The 23485-nt window shown below is 44.5% G+C and overlaps 1 protein-coding gene across 2 annotated transcripts in view; it reads left to right on the top strand.

The window, feature by feature from the left end:
- LOC147022834 (ryanodine receptor 2-like) overlaps positions 1–23485 on the top strand; it is a 717656-nt gene that overhangs the window by 63837 nt on the left and 630334 nt on the right. For both annotated transcript variants that reach the window (XM_085887705.1, XM_085887704.1), the window contains exons 5-8: positions 1590–1694; positions 10437–10508; positions 10855–10933; positions 16904–17016. In XM_085887705.1, coding sequence (XP_085743831.1) covers positions 1590–1694; positions 10437–10508; positions 10855–10933; positions 16904–17016 — 369 coding nt within the window. The remainder of the gene's footprint in view (positions 1–1589; positions 1695–10436; positions 10509–10854; positions 10934–16903; positions 17017–23485) is intronic.

Below are 23485 nucleotides of genomic sequence, written 5' to 3'. Positions count from 1 at the left end.
CCTCACAGCACGCCAACTCTCTGATGGCTCCCTTGATATCCATATTGGCAAATTCTGCTTTCACCCTTCTGTTGATACGTTGAGAGTTACCGGATTTATGAGGCTTCATTGCGGAGTTGCCAGAAAGGATGACTGGAAGTGGTGGAAAGACATCCATTGCCAAAGAAATCTGCCACCTGACACTTGACTCTTGAAGTCAATGAGAGATCAGGGGAGTCTGGAGCCTCTTTATCGGGCACCCTAAGGCCAAGGCGATACCAGGCAAGGAGGCCTGATTCTCGAGGACAACGGAACTTTGTTCCAGGTGAGTTAAAAAGTGATGCCACCTCCCTGACAAGAGAAAGAAGAGGGAGGAAAAAGAGACTGCAGCAGGAAAATAGGTTGTCCATCTTTATGTATATGAAACCTAAATGTTTTTTTTGTTTGTGACCTTACTGCTTTGATCACAAAGTTAATTCATGATGAAACTTTCTACGGTCAGATTTTTAACTACGATGCATCTAAATAGGCATTTCAAACAGTCATAAGGAGGTCATTTGGCCCATTATTACCGTGTTGCACTCCATAGTTTATTTACGAACATTAGGTAATTTATTTTCTATAGCTTTATTCATTTACACCCTGTATGGAATGTAGACCCCATTAGACCCTTTACTACCCATTTAGATCCTGTTAAGACCTCTCAGACTGCTTCACACGCATTTAGACCCTTTTGAGACATATTGACCTTTTTCGACCCTTTGGTCACTTTTCAGACCATTTTCAGATAATTTCGGACCATTTGGACACTTGTGACCCCTTTTACTCTTTTGCCCTCAGACCCATTAAAGACCATTAGACCCCTTTGACCATTTAAACACTTTCAACCCCTTTATGATCCTTAAAACACTTTAGACCCCTTTTTGACCTTTTTAGACCCTTAAGCCACTCAAGATCCCTCTAGACCCCTTAGAAAATCGAAAATAATTCCCCCCCAAATCGTTTTTGATGACCTTTTTCATGCACCATTCACGTCGCATCACAAGTTGCGATGACGAATCGAAATTGATATCCCAAAGTGAAACTGATGTTGAAAAGTGAAACCGAAACTACTGATCTATGGATCATCGAATGGGAAACCAGAATGAAACGCTGTGAGAAATACTGAATGGAAATTGCAAAAGCAAAGCTATGATGAGTATAGAGAGAGGGGCAGCTTGGGAACTGAAGAAGTGATGTGGAGAGGGATAGGTTCCTGTAGGTGGTCAGTTGGCATGGAAAGAACTTTGCTGATCTTCCATCAGGCGATAGGCCCAAAACTTGCCTCAATTTATTTCCCAGCCAAGCTTTTATAATATCACCCTCACTCCCAAGCAGTACTTCAGAGGTACAACAAGCATGGCTTGGAAATCTTCGCTTGTGGAATGGGACGAGGTTGCCAAGGTTACAAGCTCCACCAACTGCGATAGCTGCACATTGAATATTTACAATGAATTCCAGTTTCTACCAATACACACTCATTTGAAGTGAAATGTCGATTAACCCGTGATGGGTACCCTGCCAGTACAGTATAATATTGTTTTATGATTTTTTTTTTCCTTCCATTTCAGAATGTGCCACCTGACCTGTCCATCTGTACATTTGTCTTGGAGCAGTCATTGTCTGTCAGAGCACTGCAGGAGATGCTCACTTTTGCTGGGAAGACAGCTGAGGGGGTGAGTATTGACATTGTCAGAGAGATCCATGATATAATGGCGATGCACATTTCTGCCGATCAAGGTATAATCGCAGCTCGTAAAAGAACATTTCGAGTTGAGATCATGGGTGAGGTTAAAAAATGACTACGTTGTTTAGTGTCAGGGTGGAGAGGTGGTTGAGAGTTGATAATTAAAACTTGTAAATGTAAACACTTTCTCCTGAATCAGTCATGTGGCCACCAGTTATATTTTAGCTTGGCTTACCTCAATGCACAAGGGCCCTGCATTTGAACTTGTACATGAGTAGATCCATGTAAATTTGAATATTTTTGATGTATATTGTTACGAATTTCCGTCCGCCCGGCGTGCGATTGGCCACGTAACTCAAATCGCGACCGCGTCGCCCACCGGGACAGACAATTCAGTCGTGACCCTCCTTGGAACTACCGCCAGGAGCTAGTCACGGGTGGGTCTTTCGACCCCGCCACAATAGTGCCAATCGGCCACCCGCGCAGGATAGGGTTGTACACCAAACTCGACCTACCTAAAGGCCCGGTCACACCTTGACGTTTTAGCCAGCGATGGCAACGTATTAAAATGTATCTAAAACGCTGGCTTATGTTGAACTTTTGATGTTTTTTTTTAAAGATTCGGACGTATTCATCGCGACTTGGTCTTATGTATAACGCATTGGTAACGGACACAGAACGTTTCGTTGTGTTATAGATAACTTATACCAACGAATGCTGAACCTGTTGTCGGCCTACACAACCGATGCTCAACGATAGTCTAACTTAGGCATAGCGTGTTGCACGCATCGCCGACGATGTCGTGACGTAGCCTATTAAAAGGCTGACGCACAACGATTCGAATCATAACTGCCGTAGAAATGGAAGTGTGAACATCGCGGTCACACCTTGGCGATCTTGCCAGCGTTCCGGTTTTGAGCTTTAAGGTTAATTCCGGTTAAGAGGGTTGAGTCATCGGCAAAGAGAAATAGAGGATTTTCCAGAGAGTCCGAGAGATCATTGATGAAAACCAGAAAAAGAACAGGGCCCAGAACGCTACCTTGAGGAACTCCAGCCTGCACAGGAAGAGGGGATGAAAGAACTCCATTTAGGGCCACACGTTGACTGCGACAGGAGAGGAAGTCTGCGAGCCATGAGTGGAGATGGCCTTGAATACCATGGGCAGAGAGTTTGGTGAGTAGGGCAGGGTGCCAGACTGTGTCAAAAGCACGTGATATGTCCAGGGATACGGCTCGGATTTCCTGTCTGGCATTGAGGACCTCCATCCATTGATGGGAGAGCAGTAGCAGCATATCTAGGGTAGAGTGACCTGGTCTGAAACCAAATTGATGATTGGAAATCAAGCCATTGGAGAAGAGGAAGGATTTCATGTCTGAAGCGATGATGGATTCCATAACCTTGCTGATGATTGGGAGAAGGCTGATTGGTCTATAGTTACAGGGATCTGTTTTTGCACCTTTTTTATGCAGGGCAGTGATGTTAGCAGATTTCCAAGCAGATGGCAGATGACCTTGGGAAAATGAGAGGGTGAATAGAACAGAGAGAGGGTGAGCAAGAGCAGAAGAGCAGGCTTTGAGGACACGTGGGCTGATGCCGTCTGGACCGGTTGCAGAATCTGACTCGAGGTTTGAAAGCAAGCTCTCCACCTTGTCAGGAGAAAAGGATACAGAGTCCAGGGACAGTTGGGTGCGACTGGGTAAAGTGGGTAGAGATAGTGATGGGTTTGGGACACAAGATTTAGCTGCAAACACCGAGTTTAGACATTCAGCTTTATCACGTGTGGAATCAGCAGTGCGGCCATTTGAGGTAAGGGAGGGGATGGAGGGGGAACATACACCAGAAACAGATTTGATTAAACGCCACCAGGATTTTGAGGAGGGAGAGAGGTTAGAGAGTTCAGACTTGAGATGAGAAAGATGTTGTTTTCTGGCTCTCCTGAGGGTAGATACACACTTGTTCCGAGCTTTGTGGAAAGAACTGAGATTGCCCTCAGTTGGGTTTGCTTTCCATGAGGCAAAGGCAAGTTGTTTCAGGACAACTGCCTCGCCACAAGCTTCAGTAAACCAAGGGCGGGAGGAAGGGTAAGACAACTGAACACGAGAGGGGATAAATCTGTGCATGAGGGAGAGCAAGTTTCTTTGAAAGAATTCCCAGGATGAGTTGATGTTTGAGAAAGTAGTGATAGGAGACCAGTCTGTAAGTTTGATGGCTGATCGGAGACCCTGCCAGTCGGCTTGAGTGAAATGCCAGACTCGACGGCGGTGAGGTGGTTCTCTGATAACAGCCAGAGAGATGTCCACTTTAATAAGGACGTGGTCAGAAGAACCAATTGGAGCGAAGGAAGAGCAGCAGATATTGTCAGGGAAATTTGTCAAAATCAGATCCAGAAGAGATGGAGTACCATTGGTTGAGATCCGGGTCGGGAAGTTGACCGATTGAGTCAGTCCCAATGAGTCACAGAAAGCTTTTGCTGATGTCCCATGGCAGGTGAGAGAGGTACCCACACCTAGCCAACTGGCGTGATGACAATTGAAGTCGCCACATAAGAGGAAGAGAGAGTTTGGATGAGAAGATAGAAGATGGTCCATGTTTTCGGAGAGTGAGGTGTAGATGGAGTCATCACTGTTCGGTGGACGGTACAGTACACATATAAACATGAGGTGGGAGTGGAGGGGAAGACGAAGCCAGAGGTATTCCTGGGGGTGTGGGGGAGTGAGAGCAGTGCAGGGAGAGTGAGGAATAGAGTCTTTGATGAAGAGAGCAACACCTCCACCAGGACGAGGCTCAGGTCTGTCATACCGTAAGAGGGAGTAACCAGGGAGAGATACTTGGGAGTCAGACACGTCTTGGGAGAGGAAAGTTTCTGTTAGGCAGATAATGTCTGGTTTGTCAGTGGCAACCTGCATGGAAAGATCTGAAAGGTTTGAGCGAAGGCCCCGGATATTTGAGGTCCACACTTTTAATGAAGAGGTAGGGGAGGAGGCTTTTGGTGCAGGAGGTGGAGGGGGCGGGGGAGGGTCGGACGAGGGACGAGGGGGGGAGGTAAAGAGGGTTGCTGAAGGAGTGTGGGGTATTGCAGAATAGCGAGGGGAGGGGGCCGAATGAGGAGGAGAAAAGGCTCTGTGGTGCTGTGAGAGAGGGGGGACAAGAGACAAGGAAGATGGCAGTTGAGGATTTGAGAAGGTGGAGTGAAGAGATGGAGGTGAGAGGGCAGTGGAGGGAGGAAGGTTGGTGGATGAGAGGGGGGGCAACTTGGAGAAGGAAGAGTGAGGGGGATGAAAGGTGGGAGAAAGGTGAGGGGGGAATTTTTGAAAGAGGTGAGAGGGAGGCTTGGAGGGAGAAGAGTGGGATGGTTGCTTTGAGAGTGAGAGTGAGGGGTGAGGGGGGCGAGTTGGCACTGAAGTTGGAAAAAAAGAATGGTTGATGGAAAGCGAGCATCCATGGCAAACTGTGGTTTTTAAAAGTTTTAGGTCAGAGATGCGATTTAACACAATTCTTGATGGATGCAATGAAGGCGAATTCAGAGCATGGAGAGAAGAAGCGCTGTAATAGTTGGATTTTTTAGGCAAGGAATGAAGGAGAGGTCGAAATGAGAGCAGTCTGTTAAAATAGCAGAAGAGTCGTGCATTGTGAAACAGTAAAGAGTACCACATGTGTGAGAGAGGAAGATGAAGCATTATAAGATCGTTTTTGTTGTTAATATTAATGTATGAGAGAGTTCAACAGATTAGGTCATGGAAGTGTAAAAAAAAAAAAAAAGAAATCGAGGAAGACGAGGAGGAAGTTAAGAGGAAGAAGAAGTAGCAGAATCGGGAGAAGGTTGTTGTTGTTGTTGTTGGGTTTTTTTTTTTTTTTTTTTTTTTGAGATAAGAAAGAGATTAGTTGGGAGAATGGGGGATGTTTGGAAAGTGGGGAGGATGAAAATTGAAGGTAATGGGGAGAAAAAACAAACAAACAAAAAAAAAAAAACGATCGAACACCAAGTGGAACCGGTAGGCCTCAAGCCTAGGACTAGGCCTCAAACACCAGGTGAGAACGTCGACATAAATACTCACAAAATAGCACGATTTTTGAAACAAAACCGAACTAGGAACACACATTAACATGTAGGTGAGAAAATTAAACAGTTAAAACGGGACAAATAACAACCGGAACTTAACTTTGAGAATGTCAGCAGGGAGCCCCGAAGGAGACCTCTTGCCGCTCAAAACCGGAACCGGAAAGCCGAAATTTGCCAGCTTAGGTATGCCGACCTAAGAAAAATGTGTCTAAAACGTTGGGGCACGTCAAATACGGTATGAGTAAGTTTGGTATACGTGAGTGCAACGCTAAAGTACGCTATCATACGTCGTAGTAAGTAGAGTACGTCAAGAAATTTTAAACATGTTCAAAATTTTACGACATACTCGGCGTATGACACACGTTCCGCATGCGATGGGGATAAGTTTTACACACGATATGTGGACGCTTACACACGTCCACAAAGGCTACTTATAAGCTACTCATAAGTCGAAACACGTCGCAGTAATGTCTTTTTTACGTGAAACTTATTTCTAACTTATGTTTGACGTGCTTTGAACCAATTCTTTACGTAGTCCCAACACACATCGACGTATGTAGACGTATTCCAATGACGTCTTCCGGTCGACAAAAAAAAAAATTGAACGTGTTTCTAGCTTACAGCTGCCATATAAAGACGTGTTCCCAGCGGTTTTGGGAATTGGTATATAAAAATGCTGCTCATAAAAGGGGAACCCAACAGTGTTTTCGAGTCCTTTTTGAGTCGATGTCCATGTCAGCAGTAACAGTATCAGTATCAGTATCAGTATTAGTATTAGTAGTAATTTGTTCATGTTGGCAGTAGTAGGTGAGTGTGAGGGGGAGGGTGTGGGTTATGATGGATCGTCCTTGCGTTTAACGATTTAACGATTTAAATGATAAACTCAACGATTTAAATGGCTGCAACTCCACTATTGAAAGTAGACGCGCTCAACAATTGGATTTTTTTACACTCAACGACTTTTAAACGGTACCACTCAGCTATTTTCATTGTTTACAATGAACGATTTAAATTGCTGTCACTCGCCTTTGTTTTTTGACGCTGGGGTTTGGAAATTTGAAGCGTTTCTTCTGAACGTGTTAAAACGCTCAAACTCGACTATTTTAAATAGACGCTGCCGATGGACAATTGGAATCATAGCCAAGCTAGACATCGAAGTGTGAACATCCTCGTCATGCCGAAGAAAAGTTTGAAGAATGCTGCAAATAAGTGTCCTGGCTGTGGCCGTGGACGCTGACGCAAGGACGATCCATTATACCGACGTCTTTCAGCCTATGAGTAACTTAAAAGTAACGTCTGTCGATGTGTGGCAACGATCGCGTAACGTGCCAACAACACGTTAATCATAGGTTAGAAATAAGTTTCGGGTACGCTAAACATTACCTCGGCGTGTCTCAACTTATGATTAACTTACAAGTAGCATGTGTTGACGTCTGTCAACGATCGCAGACCGTGCATACAACTTGTGGCCAGCGTAGCGGAACGTGTGAGTCATACGCTGGCATACGTCGTGAAATTTCAAGCATGAAAAAATTTGAGGACAACCAAAAAGTACAACGTTTAAAGCCAGCGTACAACGGCGTATGGCAGTGTTTTTCGGCGTGCTCTCAATGTTATCAAAACTTACCCATAACGTATTCAACGTGTGCCAGCGTTTTAGAAAAAAAATTTAAAAATCGGCATACGTTGGCTAAAACGTCAAGGTGTGACCGGGCCTTAAGTACCTGCGCGGGTAGTTAACCGGGCTATCGTACCTCGCCACTGGCCGGGCTAGGACACGAACCGCTTAAGCGGTCCGTTCCGTGCTTCAGTGATAACCGAGCGGTGTTATCGCCGGCCCCGATGGACGTGATTATTTACCGGGTGCTTACACTCCTCCTACCAATTCCTTCCGTGATGCAAGATGGAACTTTCAAACAAGGGAAAGGACGCAACGAAACGGGGAACAGTTCAACAAGCACATTTATTGCACACTCAGACAAGCATGTATTTTACAGCCATACAGTAATTCAGGCACGTATACCGTGAAAGCAAGCAAAGGCAGAATTACAACCGAATAAAGTCTTTATTTCACACGCACACTTCGACAATTCTACTTATAAGACGGCACCACCACATGCATTTACACAAAAGCAAAGGAAAAACCCACCCTCCAAGGCAAGGGTGGCAGACAGGTTCGTGGACCAAATGTGCGGTGGAACCTGGATGAGCGGCCAGGTCCACGAGACCGAAGGGTCTTACCCGCGCCCTCGTGGCGCGATGGTGGGCAAGCCGCGATGTCAGTGTAGCTGCGCCTGGCTTCGTGCCCCTGGTGTGGCCGGTGAGCTCTCTCCGTCGATCGGCCCCCGTCTGCCTTTCCCGTTTGCTTCGAGCTCCGTCTCCTGACTCTGCCGCACCGACACTGCCGCAACGACACTGCCGCCGTCTGCCTCTTCGAGTTCCGTCCGGTTCTCCGACCCCTCCAGACTGCCGACACTGCCCAGACCCGACTTGACTGCCGACTCCAGACTGCCACTCTCCAGACCCGACTTGACTACCGACGCTCCCGACCCGACTTGACTGCCGCGACCTGCGTTGTGCTCGCGCTTATATAGGCCGGGGGAGGAGTGCATATGCAAATTTGTGGCTCACAGCGGGTTTGGAGGCGGGGCTACACCACCTGATGCTCAGCCATTGGATAGGTGAAAAGTGGGCGTGAATAATTCCTGATCCGATTTTCGAGGCGAAAGGAACCCATTCACAACCCATGGCACGACGTTCGGTAGAAAGGCGAAGGTGGTGAGAGTTTGCTGTGCTGGTTTGGGAAGGGTGTTGATGGTGGCGATTTGGTTGCTGGCGGGTGTCGTTTGAGAATGGCGGTGAAGCGATGTTTGCGGGGTGGAGTTGTGGAGGTAAAGAGGCGAAGGTGGTGGTGTTTGAGTTGTAGTTGTTTGGGAATGATGTTGGTGGTGGCGATTTGGTTGTTGGGTGATGATTGGTCCAAAATAATGATAGAGAAAAGAAAAACGGCTAACTCAAAGGATCACAGCCCTGTGAACACGGAAATTCCCTCTAAACAACGGTGGGGAAATCTAACTACACATATACTTATCCTCATAACTGATCTATGGACCCTTTATGGTGTATTGCGAATTTCCACAGCCGTAACAATATGATGTCATGCTCAGCTAAATCTGGATTGAAAACTTCTAAAATATTATTTTTGTCATTCAAGGTGGGGTCAGCAGAAATATTTGTGCGTTTGAGTTCGCTTTGTAAAAGCAGTTGTCATTAATCATGACAAATCATTTGTCAAAGTCTGGTTCATGACTTCAGGCTCTTAATTCTGCATCCTTCATGATAGTTGTTAAAAACTAACATCTTCCCTTGCTTTCTCATGAAGTAAGTCTAGTCCTGTTTGTTGAAATTCTTCGGCCAAACAATATTTAGTAGGTTGCCTCAAAATGGTTCTGTTGCTTTTTTTGTTACCCTCGCCGAAGGAGACTTTATTACATTTGGGTCCATTGTCTGTTTATTACTCTCGCCGAAGGAGAGGGTATTGCATCTGGGTCCGTTTGTTACTTGCAAAATCGAAGATTTTTCAAGTATATTTGTTAGTCGATTTTGTTATTCTGTCTGTCCGTCTGTTTGTCACCTAGATGTCACAATTTTAAACTGATCTTCACAAAATTTCACATGGTAGAGTTTGTTATAAAGGAAAAAGCCTGTTGTTTTTGATGTCAAAAGGTCAAAAGGTCAACAACTAAGGTGGTATTTCTAAAATCCTCAATTTTCATTCGATTGACATGAAATTTGAAGATGATTTATATTTCAGGTCACTGACTTCAACCAATCAATTATTTTTTTGGTCAACATTGACCAAAAGGTCAACATAGGCCAAAGGTCAACACCTGAGGTGGTATTTCTAAAAATCCTCAATTTTGATCCGATTGACTTGAAATTTGAAGAGGATTTATATTTCAGGTCATTGAATTCAAATCACCAATTATTTTTGAGGTCAACATGGACTAAAAGGTCAACATTGGCCCAAGGTCAACAACAAAGGTGGTATTTCTAAAATCCTCAATTTTGATCCGATTGACTTGAAATTTGAAGAGGATTTATATTTCAGGTCACTGAATTCACGTAGCCAATTATTTTTGAGGTCAACATGGACCAAAAGGTCAATATAGGCCAGAGGTCAACAACTAAGCTGGTATTTATAAAATCCTCAATTTTCATCGGATAGTTGTTAAACTGGGTATTCCATCTGCCAGCATTAGTTGGTGGATGTTTAAGGTCTCACGGTATCATTCATACAGAGTAAGCAAGCTATCACAGAGTAAGCAGTAAGCAACTGGCAACATGGCTCAATTCAAAATTCCTGCTCTAACCTTCAGGGGACACTGCATTAGTTGCTAGCCATGCTTCCAGCAAATGCTGCAACTCACAGCCATGTCTTGCATACGAAAGAAGAACATAGGTGTGTCATGGTGTGCTTTCCTGTGCATACCCTCTTGCTTCTAATGAGTAAGATTGAGTTCATTATAAAATGCCAAAGGGGATATTTATTCTGAAATTTTCTTTGAGATTATCATCAATATTAACTTTGGAGTAGATTTGAGAATTTGATTATAAACGAGCATATCTGGTTTGTGTCAAAGTGCATTTATATTTGTGTGATATTTGCAGGGAGCAATGGGAGGTCACCGCACATTGTTGTATGGACATGCCATCCAGCTACGCCACTCGCATAGTGGCATGGTAAGAGAAATGTGCTGCACCAACAAGCTCTGCCTTCCCTCCAGTCTGTGATCATGCTTAGAACCAAGCAATAATTTATTCAAAAGATGATCATGATCATTAGTACCGCTGTGGGATTAAATGTCTGCACGGTACTCTCCATTCATATAACGAGGCTCAAGTTCCACACCAAATATTTTGATGCAGACATATATCAAGCATGAGACCTCAATGGAGAAATAAAAATGCATTCTGTGATTTGTCAAGTTTTAATCATGAGATATTCTCTTGAACCTACTTCATGACTTTCAACTGAGCCATATTAGAAGCAAACTCACATCTGAACTTCTTTGTATTATATCTCCAGTTCCTCAGCTGCTTGAGAACCTCTCATTCCTCATCGGACAAGCTGGCTTTTGATGTGGGACTGCAGGAAAGCATTTCAGGTCTGCACTTTGGTGACTGCCCATCCATAGATGTTGATGCACACTCATTGTTCAATTTATTTACCATAAACAAACTCTTCCTTAGTTTTCATGACTCAGTCATTTACAGCACTGGACTTGAATGTATTTTTCTTATCTATTAAAGTTACATAGGAAGGTCAATAATGAAGTCAAGTTAATATCTACCTATATAAAACAGTGTGTGTGTGTGTGCATTTGTGTATTTGTTTGTCCCCCTTCATACAGATGATTTGAGTAGAGTTTAAAGGCCAATCTTTTCACACGACTGTGTGTTCATGGCAGTCTATTTTGCAGGAGAAAAAAACTCGAAAAATATTTTCCATAAAAGAGTATTATTACATCTCTTCGATTGGAATTGTAGATGGTGGCTTGCAACCGGGCCTCAAGGGCGGTGTATAGAAGCATTTAAAAAAAATAACAAATACAAGGCATAGGAAGGTCAAATTCGCTGCACATAATGTGTAATGCACATGGAGTAAAACGAGTGTTCATTTACGTCCATGGGATGTCCAATAATTAAAGAAGATACAAGCACACCTGACATTAGGCCGAGGCTTCAGACTTTGGTATGCTCACGAGGCTGCACCGTCGAAATGAAACGTCCCGGAAGATAAAGAAAATATGAACACATTTGTACATGTACTGTTTCAAAATAACGTTTCTTGCTACAAAACATATCCTCCAGTCTCCTTGAATATTTCAAATAAAATAATTCCAACCTGTCATTTTTGACGGACTTTCATACTCGTAACAATAAATATAATTGCTGGTTTCTATAACATTTCCATTATTTTTGCCATTGTACATCAAGGTCATATGATCATGTTTTGTTTTTGCATAGAGTTTCAAGGCTCATGAGGAGCGAGAACAAAATACAGATCAAGACATGACTGAAGAGCTGAAAGAGAGTGGGGGGAGAGGGTGTGGGGTGGTGGTATGATGAGAACAAACCAACAGCAGGTTTGAGGGACGAAAAAGAGGGATATTTGGAGAAATAAGGGATGTGGCAAAAAATGACGGCTGGTTCCTTGGTCGTCTAAATTTTTAGCTTTGTGGCAGGGAACCTGACATGCTGAAATAGGTTTCTGCGATGTGGAGTGGAGAGAAGGACACAGGAAGGGAGGGATTTGGGACCTTTGCCTTTTATGTAAAGATATTAAAGTTAAAAGAAAATTGGCCTTAGCCTGAACAATCAATCATGGTCCCTGTCTTTCAGGATTGAAGGAACTGCAGATGAGCTGCCTCGTTTCAGGCGCTGTCACACCTTTACGATTTAGCCAGCAATGGCAACGTATAAAAATGTATGTAAAACGTTGGCGTACGCTGAAATTTTGATGTTTAAAAGAAAGTTTTGGTCGTATTCATAACATGTTTGTCGTATGCGTAACATATTAGTAACGAGCACAGAATGTTTCGTTGTCTTATAGATAACTTATACCAACGAATTATTAGCTTGTTGTTGGCGTTCACAACCTATGCCCAATGATGGTTTAACTTAGGCATAGTGCGCTGCACGTATCGCCGCCGAACTCGTGGCGTAGCCTGTTAAAAACCTGCCGCACGCCGATTTAAATCATAACTGCCTGAGAATTGGAGGTGTCAACATCGTAGTCACACCTTGACGATATAGCCAGCGTATGCCGACCTATGAAAAATTTGCCTAACCAAGCTGGCACACGTCGAATACGTTATGGGTAAGTTGTGTATACGTTAAGAGCACGCTGAAAAACGATGAAGTATGCTGTCATATTTCGTGGTACGTCTTGTACGTCGTGAAATTTCAAGCATGCTGAAAATTTTACGACATACTCGCCGCATGGCTCACACGTTCCGCTACGCTGGGAATAAGTTGTAGGCACGATATGCGATCGTTGACACACGTCGACACAAGTTCCTTGTAAGTTACTCATAAGTTGAAACACGTCGAGGTAATGTTTGGCATACCCGAGACTTATTTTCTCCATCAAGGCATATTTTCTTTTTTTCTCCTTGGCTCCGTGAAGGCACGTGACGAAATATCTGAAGTTGTTGTTGTTGTTTTTATTATTATTTTTTTTAGTCTATCACGAATTTTAAAATATATTCGGACATTTGCTTTTAAGTTTCGACGTCGACGTGACAATATCCTCAAACAGAAAATATTCACAGAGGAGGAACTAAGAATAAGATATGAGCAAACTGAAGAGGCAATAGGACGTGACGTAACGGCACGTGACGAAATATCGGAAGTTATTGTTGTTTTTTTTTGTTTTTGTTTTTTTAAACGCTGCCAATACGCCATTATACGGTAGCTGTAAATTAGAAACACGTTCAGTAAGTTCTGTGGTCGTCCGGAAGACGTCAATCAAATACGTCAATGTGTGTTGGAGGTACGTTACACATAGGTTCAAAGCACGTTACTCATAGGTTAGAAATAAGTTTTGGGCATGCTAAGCATTACCTTGATGTGTTTTGACTAATGAGTAACTTACAAGTAACGTGCCTCGCCGTGTGTCAACAATCGCATAACGTGCCTCGACGTGTGTCAACGATCGCATAACGTGCCTCGACGTGTGTCAACGATCATGTAACATGCCTACAACACGTTACTCATAGGCTATAAATAAGTTCCGGGTACGCGAATCATTACCTCGACGTGTTTCGACTAATGAGTAACTTACAAGTAACGTGTGTCGACATGTGTCAACGATCGCATAACGTGCCTCCAACTTATGGCCAGCATCGCGGAACGTGTGAGTCATATGCTGGCATATGTCGTAAAATTTCAAGCATGTTAAAATTTGAGGACAACCGCAAAGTACAACAATGAAAGCCAGCGTACTACCACGTATGACAGTGTTTTTCAGCGTGCTCTTAACGTATACAAAATTTACCCATAACGTATTCGACGTGTGCTAGCGTTTTAGACAAATTTTTCATAAGTCGGCATACGCTGGCTAAATCGTCAAGGTGTGACAGCGCCTTTAGAGATGGACTCATTGTTAGAAACTTTTTGGAGGCTTTCTTTTTTTGTATACATTCATGAGGCTCATATGAGAGCTAACACACAATGCACAGCAAGGGGTCATAAGACAAGAGGGGTGGGAGAGGAAGGACAAAACAGTGGGGAACAGAGACATTAGGAAATCTCTGGAAGGGAGAGTGATGGGGTGGGGAACACTGGGTATACAAGATGGATATTACATGGACTTTCAGGAAGGAAAGGAGGGAATTTGAAGATGGGTTTGGGATGGATTAAAGGGGGTAGGAAAGAAAAGGTTTTGGATGGGGAAAGATAAGAGGGGGTGGTGAACTGCTGTTTTGAATGCGTGGAGGGAAGAATGGGATTGAAAAGAGTGTGGGAGTTTATTCCAAAGGCAGGGAAACAGAGGAATGAAAGAGTGAAGATGGGCAATTCGTGATCTTGGTAGTTTTACCAGAAGGGGGTTGTTGTTGGACCTTGAGTGCCCTGCAGACATATGTGGGGACATATCGCAGACATTCGACCATTTGTTCTTATCTGAATGCTTCTCATGATCATATCCAAATTACTTTGCTACTATTTTTCAATTGACCCCTAATGTCTGAGCAAGTTCCTGTGAAACTACATTGCTATTTCCTCATGCCATTACTTTGTGGTGAAAGCTTCTTCCTCATCCTTCGAGAAAAATGTATCTCCTTGCCTGCAAAGAATCAGGAAAACATTTTATAGCACGATTCTCTTGCATGAGGAATCAAACTCATACAATTCAACTCAAAGTTGATTTTGCTACCTCTGAGCTCTCGAAGGTGATTTTGCTACTTCTGAGCTCTCGAAAGTGATTTTGATACCTCTGAGCTCTCGAAGATGATTTAGCTACCTCTGAGCTCTCGAAGGTGATTTTGCTACCTCTGAGCTCTCGAAAGTGATTTTGATACCTCTGAGCTCTCGAATGTGCTTTTGCTACATCTGAGCTCTCGAATGTGATTTTGCTACATCTGAGCTCTCGAAGATGATTTTGCTACCTCTAAGCTCTCGAATGTGATTTTGATGCATCTGAGCTCTCAAAGGTGATTTTGCTACTTCTGAGCTCTCATTTTGTATTCAAGATTTATGACCCATCGGTCAGCTAGATATGAAATTGTGCTTGTTTTAGAACCAAGCATATTGTTGTGGATTCCGCCACTCCGGCGTGCGGGCGACTGCTTTTAGCTAATTGCGGCAGCGCGCCCACCAACAGTGGCAATCCAGTCGTAGCTTTCGGATCAACGCCGAAATCCAGCTTCGGGTGTGTTTTTAACCACACCATAAATCAGACAACTCTTCTGTCCACACGCGACAGGGTTTATCGCCGAATTGTCGATTTACCTAATTATTCGCGCAGACAGAAACGCCGGGGATTTACACCTCAACGGGACCCGTACGGACACAAGCCGCTTAAAGCAGCTCGCCCCATTTGCGATTGTCGAGCGGTTTATTATCGCCAAGCCCCATCGGATTCGATTATCTTATCAGCTATTAAAAACCAGCTATTATTCCGAACGCAATTACGGCAGCTCAATGGAGGAAGGGACGCAACGAGCAGGTGAATATTCAAACAATGACATTTATTTAAACATGCACATATACAAGCAAGGCAATGAAGCCATGGGGGTGGGGGGTGGGGACAAAGACACGAGCAAAAAGACCTACAGCCGTTGTCTATTTACTATGTACATGCACTTAACCACAATTCTACTTAGCGGACAAGGCGCCACAGACTCCCATGCAAAAACCCCAGGAAAGAAAAGGAGAATAGGGCCCGTAGGCCTTTAATGTTCCGCGGAGCTGTGAAGACCAAAGGAGCTCCGCGAGACCATGCAGGTTACCTGCCACCCTCGTGGTGACTTGCTGGGCCCTGGTTCCGCAATCCTCGGTGTATCTCGTCGTCAACACGGCAGCTGGTGTATTGGCAGCTCGGTTGGTCCAGGCCTAGCCGTGCGGCCTGGTCGATCGGGCCTAGCCGACGACGCCTCAGAGGAGCGAACGGGCCTTGCTCTTTTGGAGTTGATGCTCTCTTAAGAGCCCGCTTACTCCTCAGCGTCGCTCGGACCGTCCCGGGGCCCGATCACCTCGGACCATTATGTCGCTGGCTGGCGACTTCTCTCCGGCTGCCTCCACCGACCCACAACTCCGCACGGCACTGCAGGCTTGGCTGGACTCCAGGCCCCAAACTCGGAACTGCAGACTCCAGACTGCCGACAACACTCAACCCCGACCTCAACTCAACTCAACTCAACTCCAGAGCTCCGTACTCACCCCCGACCTCAACTGACTCCCTGCTCGGCATCTCGTTTCGGCTTTTTATCAGGTTCCGGGGGTGGTGTTTGTTCTTTTACATCTGACCCTTCACCCCACGCTGGCTCCACCCCTTTTGTCATTTTGATTGGATCTTGCCGTGGAACGTGGACGTAGTAGAAATCACCGGCTTTCGCTCCAACGGGGAAGCCGTCGTGTTTGTTGGCGGAGGTGCCGCTCGTTCGTGGATGCCGTTTCTGGCGGAAAGATGGCGGCGCTTGTGGAGATGAAGGTGAGGAGATGTTGGCGGTTGTGGCGAAGGTGGTGAGGAGATGGTGGTTGTGGCGAAGGTGGTGAGGAGATGTTGGCGGTTGTGGAGAAGGTGGTGAGATGTTGGCGGTTGTTGTGAAGGTGGTGAGGAGATGTTGGCGGTTGTGGCGAAGGTGGTGAGGAGATGTTTGTTTTAAAGTAATGATAGCAAAATAATAACGGCGAACTCAAAGATGCCTAGCCCGTCACACGAATAAGCCCCTTTAGATATCGGTGGGGAAATCGAACCTGGACGCGCACTTATCGACATAACTGATCTCTGGAGAACCTGAATGGTGATCTGTGAATTTCCACAACCGTAACAATATCATTGGGCTTTTTCAGATAAACTCTTGTTATACCTTGTGTTGGAGAAGCATGAAATGTTGTTATTCCCTGTGCAGGAGAAGCATGCTGGTGGACCATACACCCAGCATCGAAACAGCGCTCAGAAGGTGAAAAGGTTCGCGTCGGTGATGATCTTATTTTGGTCAGCATTTCATCAGAACGTTACTTGGTAAATACCTGTTCTTTCTTTTGCATTCATGCAGAAATCTTTTTGACTGAATCAATGTGCTATGGACCACTATTTTTTTTACATACACAAGAACATGGAATGTTTAACACCCTCCTCCCCTTCTCCCTGATTTGAGAAATTATGAGGTGATGGTGGGCAGAAAATTAAAAATCCTGAACCTTGAGAAAATATATTTGGGAAGAGTTCCACAAGTGAGAAGAGAGTGGGATGAATGAATGGAAGTGAGTGTTGAATATAGACTCGAGGAGGATAATAAGGAAAGGGTTTCTGGTGGAACATGTGTGACCTGGAGGAGCAAGGGTGTGGCAGAAAGGTGATAGGGCAGCAGGAGCAAGAACAAAAAGAGCCAGTATAAACTGCAAGGCCACCACCATGTCTGTGATGAGCAAGAAGTGTAACCTAAGACTCAGCCTCCTGTCGTGAGATGCCAATATATGGAGGATCTTGGATTCCATGTCTTCAAAGAGAGGCAACATGGGAAGCAGCAGTAACATTTCACAAGGGTGGGGGGGGGGGAGGGTCATATTGAACATGACTGCAGAGGAAGGCATTGCTTATTGCCCTGTTCTTCATTGCACGGCCCGTGAGCCACTGGCAGCCCCTGGTGGCCTAAAGTTTGGCACCCTGACGTGCGGTCGATAATACACAAATGTGAAAACACTCCATCATAATCCACCATAAATGCTGTCAAATTGACCAAATGGTTTAAAATGAGTGTTCCAACACAAACCATAAAAGGAACATAACTACATCAGGAGATGGCAGAAGAAAAACAATGATGCTTGCAGCCCAGTTAACTACAACAATGTAGAGTATGTGGAGGCGGGGCCTAATAGCAGCTATTATGGGGTCCTGCAGTTGGTGTGGTGGCTCTCGCACTGCCGTCTTATCAGCAAAAGTGCCCCCCCCCCTCAAAAAATAGTGAAGATCATTAGCTTGTGACCAACTGTTCCCCCACTGCCCTATTAATGGTGCATATCCTCTGCTACCTTGCTCTTCAATGGGCTTCAATGTTGATTTCTCAGCAATGATGAGACATCATTGATCGATGCAAAAAAAAAAATCAGAATCCATCCCAGAATGGTGTGATTTGTGGAACACCAACTTTGAAATGTGTAGTCCACAAAATCAGTCCATCCAAGGCACTGCTGGCAAGCAGACATGAAATATGATAACCACTCGAGGAGAGAATCCTATCTTACATCAGCTGACTGTTTGGAAATCAAGGTGGAGTGTCAGTCTGTCACAAGACCACAAGGTTTTTACTCGATTGATCCAAGCTGGCAGGCAGGTGAACTCCAAACTTGAATTTAATCCACAGTCACAACGAAAAGCAGCAACTCCAACCACAAAGTGGCAAAGTAAGCAACAAAGTAACTCAGGATTGACTCATGCTCATCCTGTCCTCTCTTCTCCTCTCCTTCTATCCTCTCTTCTCCTCTCTTTCTATCCTCTCTTCTCCTCTCTTCTCTTCTCCTCAGAGTCAATAAATTGAATGGCTTCAGGATATCTGGTAATCTAGCCCACTTGGTTAAGAGTGTAACTGTGACCAGTGGCATAGTAATTGGGGGGCGGGGGTGTTTGGACGGGGCGACCACCCCAAGTGCGAAGTATAGATGGGGTGCCAAATGACACCCTCAAAAAAACGTTTTCATGCTCCGATTGGTTTAATATACTGTGATCTTGCACATGGCACCTAGGCTGCTATCATTTCTTCGAAGCACAGCTGTGCCATAGACACTGTGCCTCTCTACCAGTACACTGATACTTATTTCACCAACCTCAGAAGGATGACAGGCTGAGTCAACCCCACCTGGTGTGAATTCAGTGGAAAAATGGTGCTTGAACTCAGGAACCTAAGATCCCAAGCTAGCCACACTAACCACCAAGTCAACCACCAGGCTTACGGATGTTTATGTCGTAATGACGTGTCGATCATATCCAGTCATGTCTCACGCCGTATGGGACCAATCAGCGACGGCCTCGATCACGTGCCAAGTTCGTTCTTTAACTTCCTTGCCTTCCTCTCTTTTCCTTTTGATGTCTTGGATTGGGATCCCCACTTTGCGATAACTTCACCCTCTTTATAATGTGTGCGTTCATCTGAGGATAATTGTAATCATTGCTCTTTCTTAGTTTTTTTCTCTTTCACGTGTGGAGTTTCCTTACGCCCACCCCACATATACATATGAGAAGTGATGTGTGACATGTGACATGTGAAAGGGAAAAAAGCGAAGAGGCCACTGGCACTCCAAGGGTCTGGCCAAAAAGGTAAACATGGTGAGAGGCCTCAGCAAGTGTGTTGGATCAGAAGGATAACCTCAAGGTAGCACAATTTCCTCCAAGCTGTCTAGCCTGGGTTCAAACCACGAACCAACTAAAAACTGCTTATCCCGAATAGTGTTTCACAGGGAGGTCATCTCACTTTGCCTTCCTCTGCTGCTCTGTGTCATTAGCTCTAGGCCATAGAAATACCACATCATGCTGCATGCATGTTTGATGTAATTATTGTTAACGGCCTTGTAACATACTGCCTGCTCTCCTGCTTCAGCATTACCTTGCCTTTCACCAAGCCCAGGTCTGCTTGGACCAGGGCGAGGATGAAACGCTCGTTATTATTATTGCCAAATGGTACTTAATGTTATTATTGTTGTTTATATCCTTTGTTTTAATGAATGCTTTGTTGCAATGTTATTTTTATTTTTGTTATTTATTTTTTGTTATAAAAATGCCATGCAGTGGAAGGACCGATTAAACTGCTCTGCACACCTTAACATGGTGGGCGTTTAGAAACTTGGGAATTCTTCTGGATTCTTTGTAGTTAATTAGCTTAATCAACTCAGGAGATCATAACTAAATTTAAATGTATTCGTATGTTGAACAGCTTCCAGGGCTTTGTTGCTGAGCCTGCTCGTGAAGCTTCGAGCTCTTTCATATGGCCCCCAATAGAGAATTTTGACTAGGCCAGTGCCTGTGGGGTGCTGTTATTGACCTTTTGCCCCGGGTGCCACAAACCCTAACTCTGCCACTGACTATGACGCTTTTCACTTGGAGGATGTAACAGAGCCTCAATATCAATGGCAACTCGTTTGAATGGAATGTTGATTCGGGGCATCCTTTCCAACATCGCTCTTGATATGCTCCCTGAGGAAAATTCCTCTGACAAGTCGTCGACCGAGAATTAACAGGGTCTATCTGACATTTCATTCAAATTTAGAAGAAGTCCATGTAGAAGGGCAACAGAGGAAACTAAGTAAGATTATTTTATGTAACCTTTATATGTACCTGTTATGTAGCACACGATATGAAAATAAAATGTTATGAGATAGCGGCAATTCCACTTTGAATTTTTGATTTCATTTTTCTCAAACTTTAAAAAAGTGTAGTTGGACCCTGTTAATTCTCGGTCGACGAAGTGTCTCAATAATAGAAAACCTGATATTATCACCATGCAGCATTACCCAGTAGAAATGACTGAGGAACTTGTCAGATGTCTGTTTAATCCCACAAGTGGGCCACCTCCAGTACTTGTTGGTATCGAACTGGAAACTGGTACCATCACTTGGCAGTGTAGTGCACCCAGATTCACTCTTTAATGTACAAACACTGGGCAATGATCTACATTCCCCTCCTGGGACGACACGGTTTCTTTTTTCCTCACTATTTATACTTATATGCTTGGGATGCGAGGATCCTGAGTTCAAATCCCACTCAGCTGTTGAATTAATACCAGATGGGGTTGACTCTGCCTGCCATCCTTCTGAGGTCGGCAAAATGAGTATCAGCATGCTGGTATCCTGTGTCAGAGTGGCGACCCGTCCAGGATTGTTCCCAATCGCCCAGGAGACTGCTTAGGCAGCACCAATGCTCTGCACAGAGTATGGTCCCATGGAGGGATGGATCTAGTCTTATATCCTTGCACTTTCAGTATCACGAAAGTGTAACGTACTCCTGCTGTATCTTGATCAACTGGTCCTCATCAACAATGGGTCAACGAGACTCTGGTGCAACCACAAGAAAAGTAAGCTGATGAGCCTTCTGCACCTGGGTCTGAGGAGTCACCACACCAGCTTCCGCCACACTGTCCAGATTGTGTGATGCGCTCGCTCCAGATATGGTACCAACTATCAAATCTTAGGTTGCATTGAACAAGGCAACCTCAACAACACCTATCAGCTAAACGGTATATACCTCGATATTGACCATCGGTTACTCCCTTACTGTGGTGTTGATCAACAGCATAACACTGAACTTCCTGATGTTCTGGTCTTCCTTCAGTCACTTTTTGTTTACCACAACTCAGCTGTAACCTGTGTCCATCAAGACCTGTACATAGGAGCAACTCACCTTCTCCTTCACCACTGACATCTTGGTCCATCAAGAGGATACAGACACTGCTCTGCAGTGGAAATACTTTGTTGTGTGCAAGCATGAGATGTTTAACAGTGTTTTATTTTTCAATTCATCTTCTAGCATTTTACTTTCAGCCTTGAGCTTTCTGTCTTCCCTCTATAATCTTTTCCTATGAATCTTCCTTTCATAGAGCCTTTGATTTTTCTCCAGAGCCTGTTCTTGAACCACCAACTGCCACAGCTCCCTGCCTTTTTGGCCTAAATTGCTTCCAATCTCAAACAATCTCTCCATTCTAAGTTCAGTACACACATTCTCTCTCATGGCCCAACTCAAGATGACCTCCACAAAAATGCTCTTCTTGCTCTCTCCACTGGACACATGTCTTTTCTCGCTTGTGGATGAACCATGCAGAGGGTTCTCCTAGGGTTTTGGAGATGTGCCAAACCACTGCACTCGAGAGGAGAGATGAAAGGCTCCATGTTGCAGCAGGCACTTTCACCCCATCCAGTTAACCGTCATGCCACACACAACACTGCTGGTGGAAAGATCAAACCCAAACAAGTCTTCAAGATGTCACTAAGTTATCAGGTGGGTGAACATCAAACTTGAGTTTGTTCCACTGTCACAGAAAAATTGGCAACTCAAACCTCAACACAGCAGATTGGATCCACCAGACCCAGTCACACATAACTGCTCCTTGACTCTGTCTCTTTCGCATGTGAGAAAGTGGAGAAATTTCTGACAACCATCGATTCTGATTCTGCAAAAGGACCAGACAGCATCAGCCCGCGTGTCCTGAAAACCTGCTCTGCTGCTTTTTCACATCCTCGTTTTTCTCTTTTTACCCTATCATTTGACCGGTCATCTTCCATCTGCTTGTCTGTCAGCCAACATCACCACATTATGTAAGCAATATGCAAAAACTGATCCCCTTGATTACAGACCTATCGGCTTACTTCCAATCCATCAGCAAGATAAGGCCATGGTGGATGAGGATAAATAGCAAAGGGTTCACCACCAAGGCTTTGTGAGCAGAACACATGGCTGTCATCACATGCACAAGAGAGTGGAAGAATAGAGAATGGAAGAGAAGATTCTCTTAAAGGATGAAAAACCTTGTTTTTTCAAGGGAGGTGGACAGAATTGAAGGATAAAAACAGATGATGGGTGAAAGCAATCATATTAAGGAGAGATTGGGACCATACACTATGCAGAGCATTGGTGCTGCTTAAGCAGTCTCCTTGGCTATTGGGTACAATCCTGGATGGGTCGCCACTCCGACACAGGATACCAGCATGCTGGCACTCATTTTGCTGACCTCGGAAGGATGACGGGCCGAGTTAACCCCACCTCGTATTAATTCAACTGAGGATTTGAACTCATGACCCTCGGATCCAAAGACCACCACCCTAACCATTAAGCCAACACCAGGCCTATATTAAGGGGAAGTAAGGGAAATATATTTGAGGGAAGGTAGAGGTGAGAGTGAAGATGGGCATGGGGAGGGTTATGAGACAGATGAAGAGTGAGAGTGAGCAGAGCAAAGGGAGTGTACATGCAGACCATGTGTCCCTCCATATTGACTGAACAATAACACAAAACCAGAACCAGAAGGGCTGTCGGTAGAGCGCATACCTCCGCCCCGTAATGCCTGATCCACGAGAACATATCTGGCCAAATACATTTTTGAGATATCATGCTATATATCGTTTTTGAGCCCGATCTCTCAATGGTGAAGAATCACTTCAAAAATTCTAGTAGTTGGATCCGGATCTTCACCAAAATTGAATCAATTTGTCATGGTCATACACCCAACATGTCCACCAAGTTTCTTCTGGATCCGCCAACAACTTTTTTGAGACCTCGTGCTATATATAATTTTTGGCCCGATCTCTCAATGGTGAAGAATCACTTAAAAATTCTCGTAGTCTGATCCGGATCCGGATTTTCACCAAAATCTAATCAGTTTGTTCTTGTCAAACATCCAACATGTCCACAAAATTTCATCCAGATCCGTCCACAACTTTGTGAGATATCCTGTACACAAACAAACAGACAGGCAGACAAACAGACAGAAAGGGGGTGAAAACATAAC

This window comes from Eptatretus burgeri, chromosome 7 (assembly GCF_056783735.1).
Source record: "Eptatretus burgeri isolate ZD-2024b chromosome 7, Ebu_testis_v1, whole genome shotgun sequence".
NCBI lineage: Eukaryota > Metazoa > Chordata > Myxini > Myxiniformes > Myxinidae > Eptatretus > Eptatretus burgeri.
The sequence above is the reverse complement of the archived record's forward strand: the minus strand, read 5'-3'. Positions and strand labels throughout refer to the sequence as shown.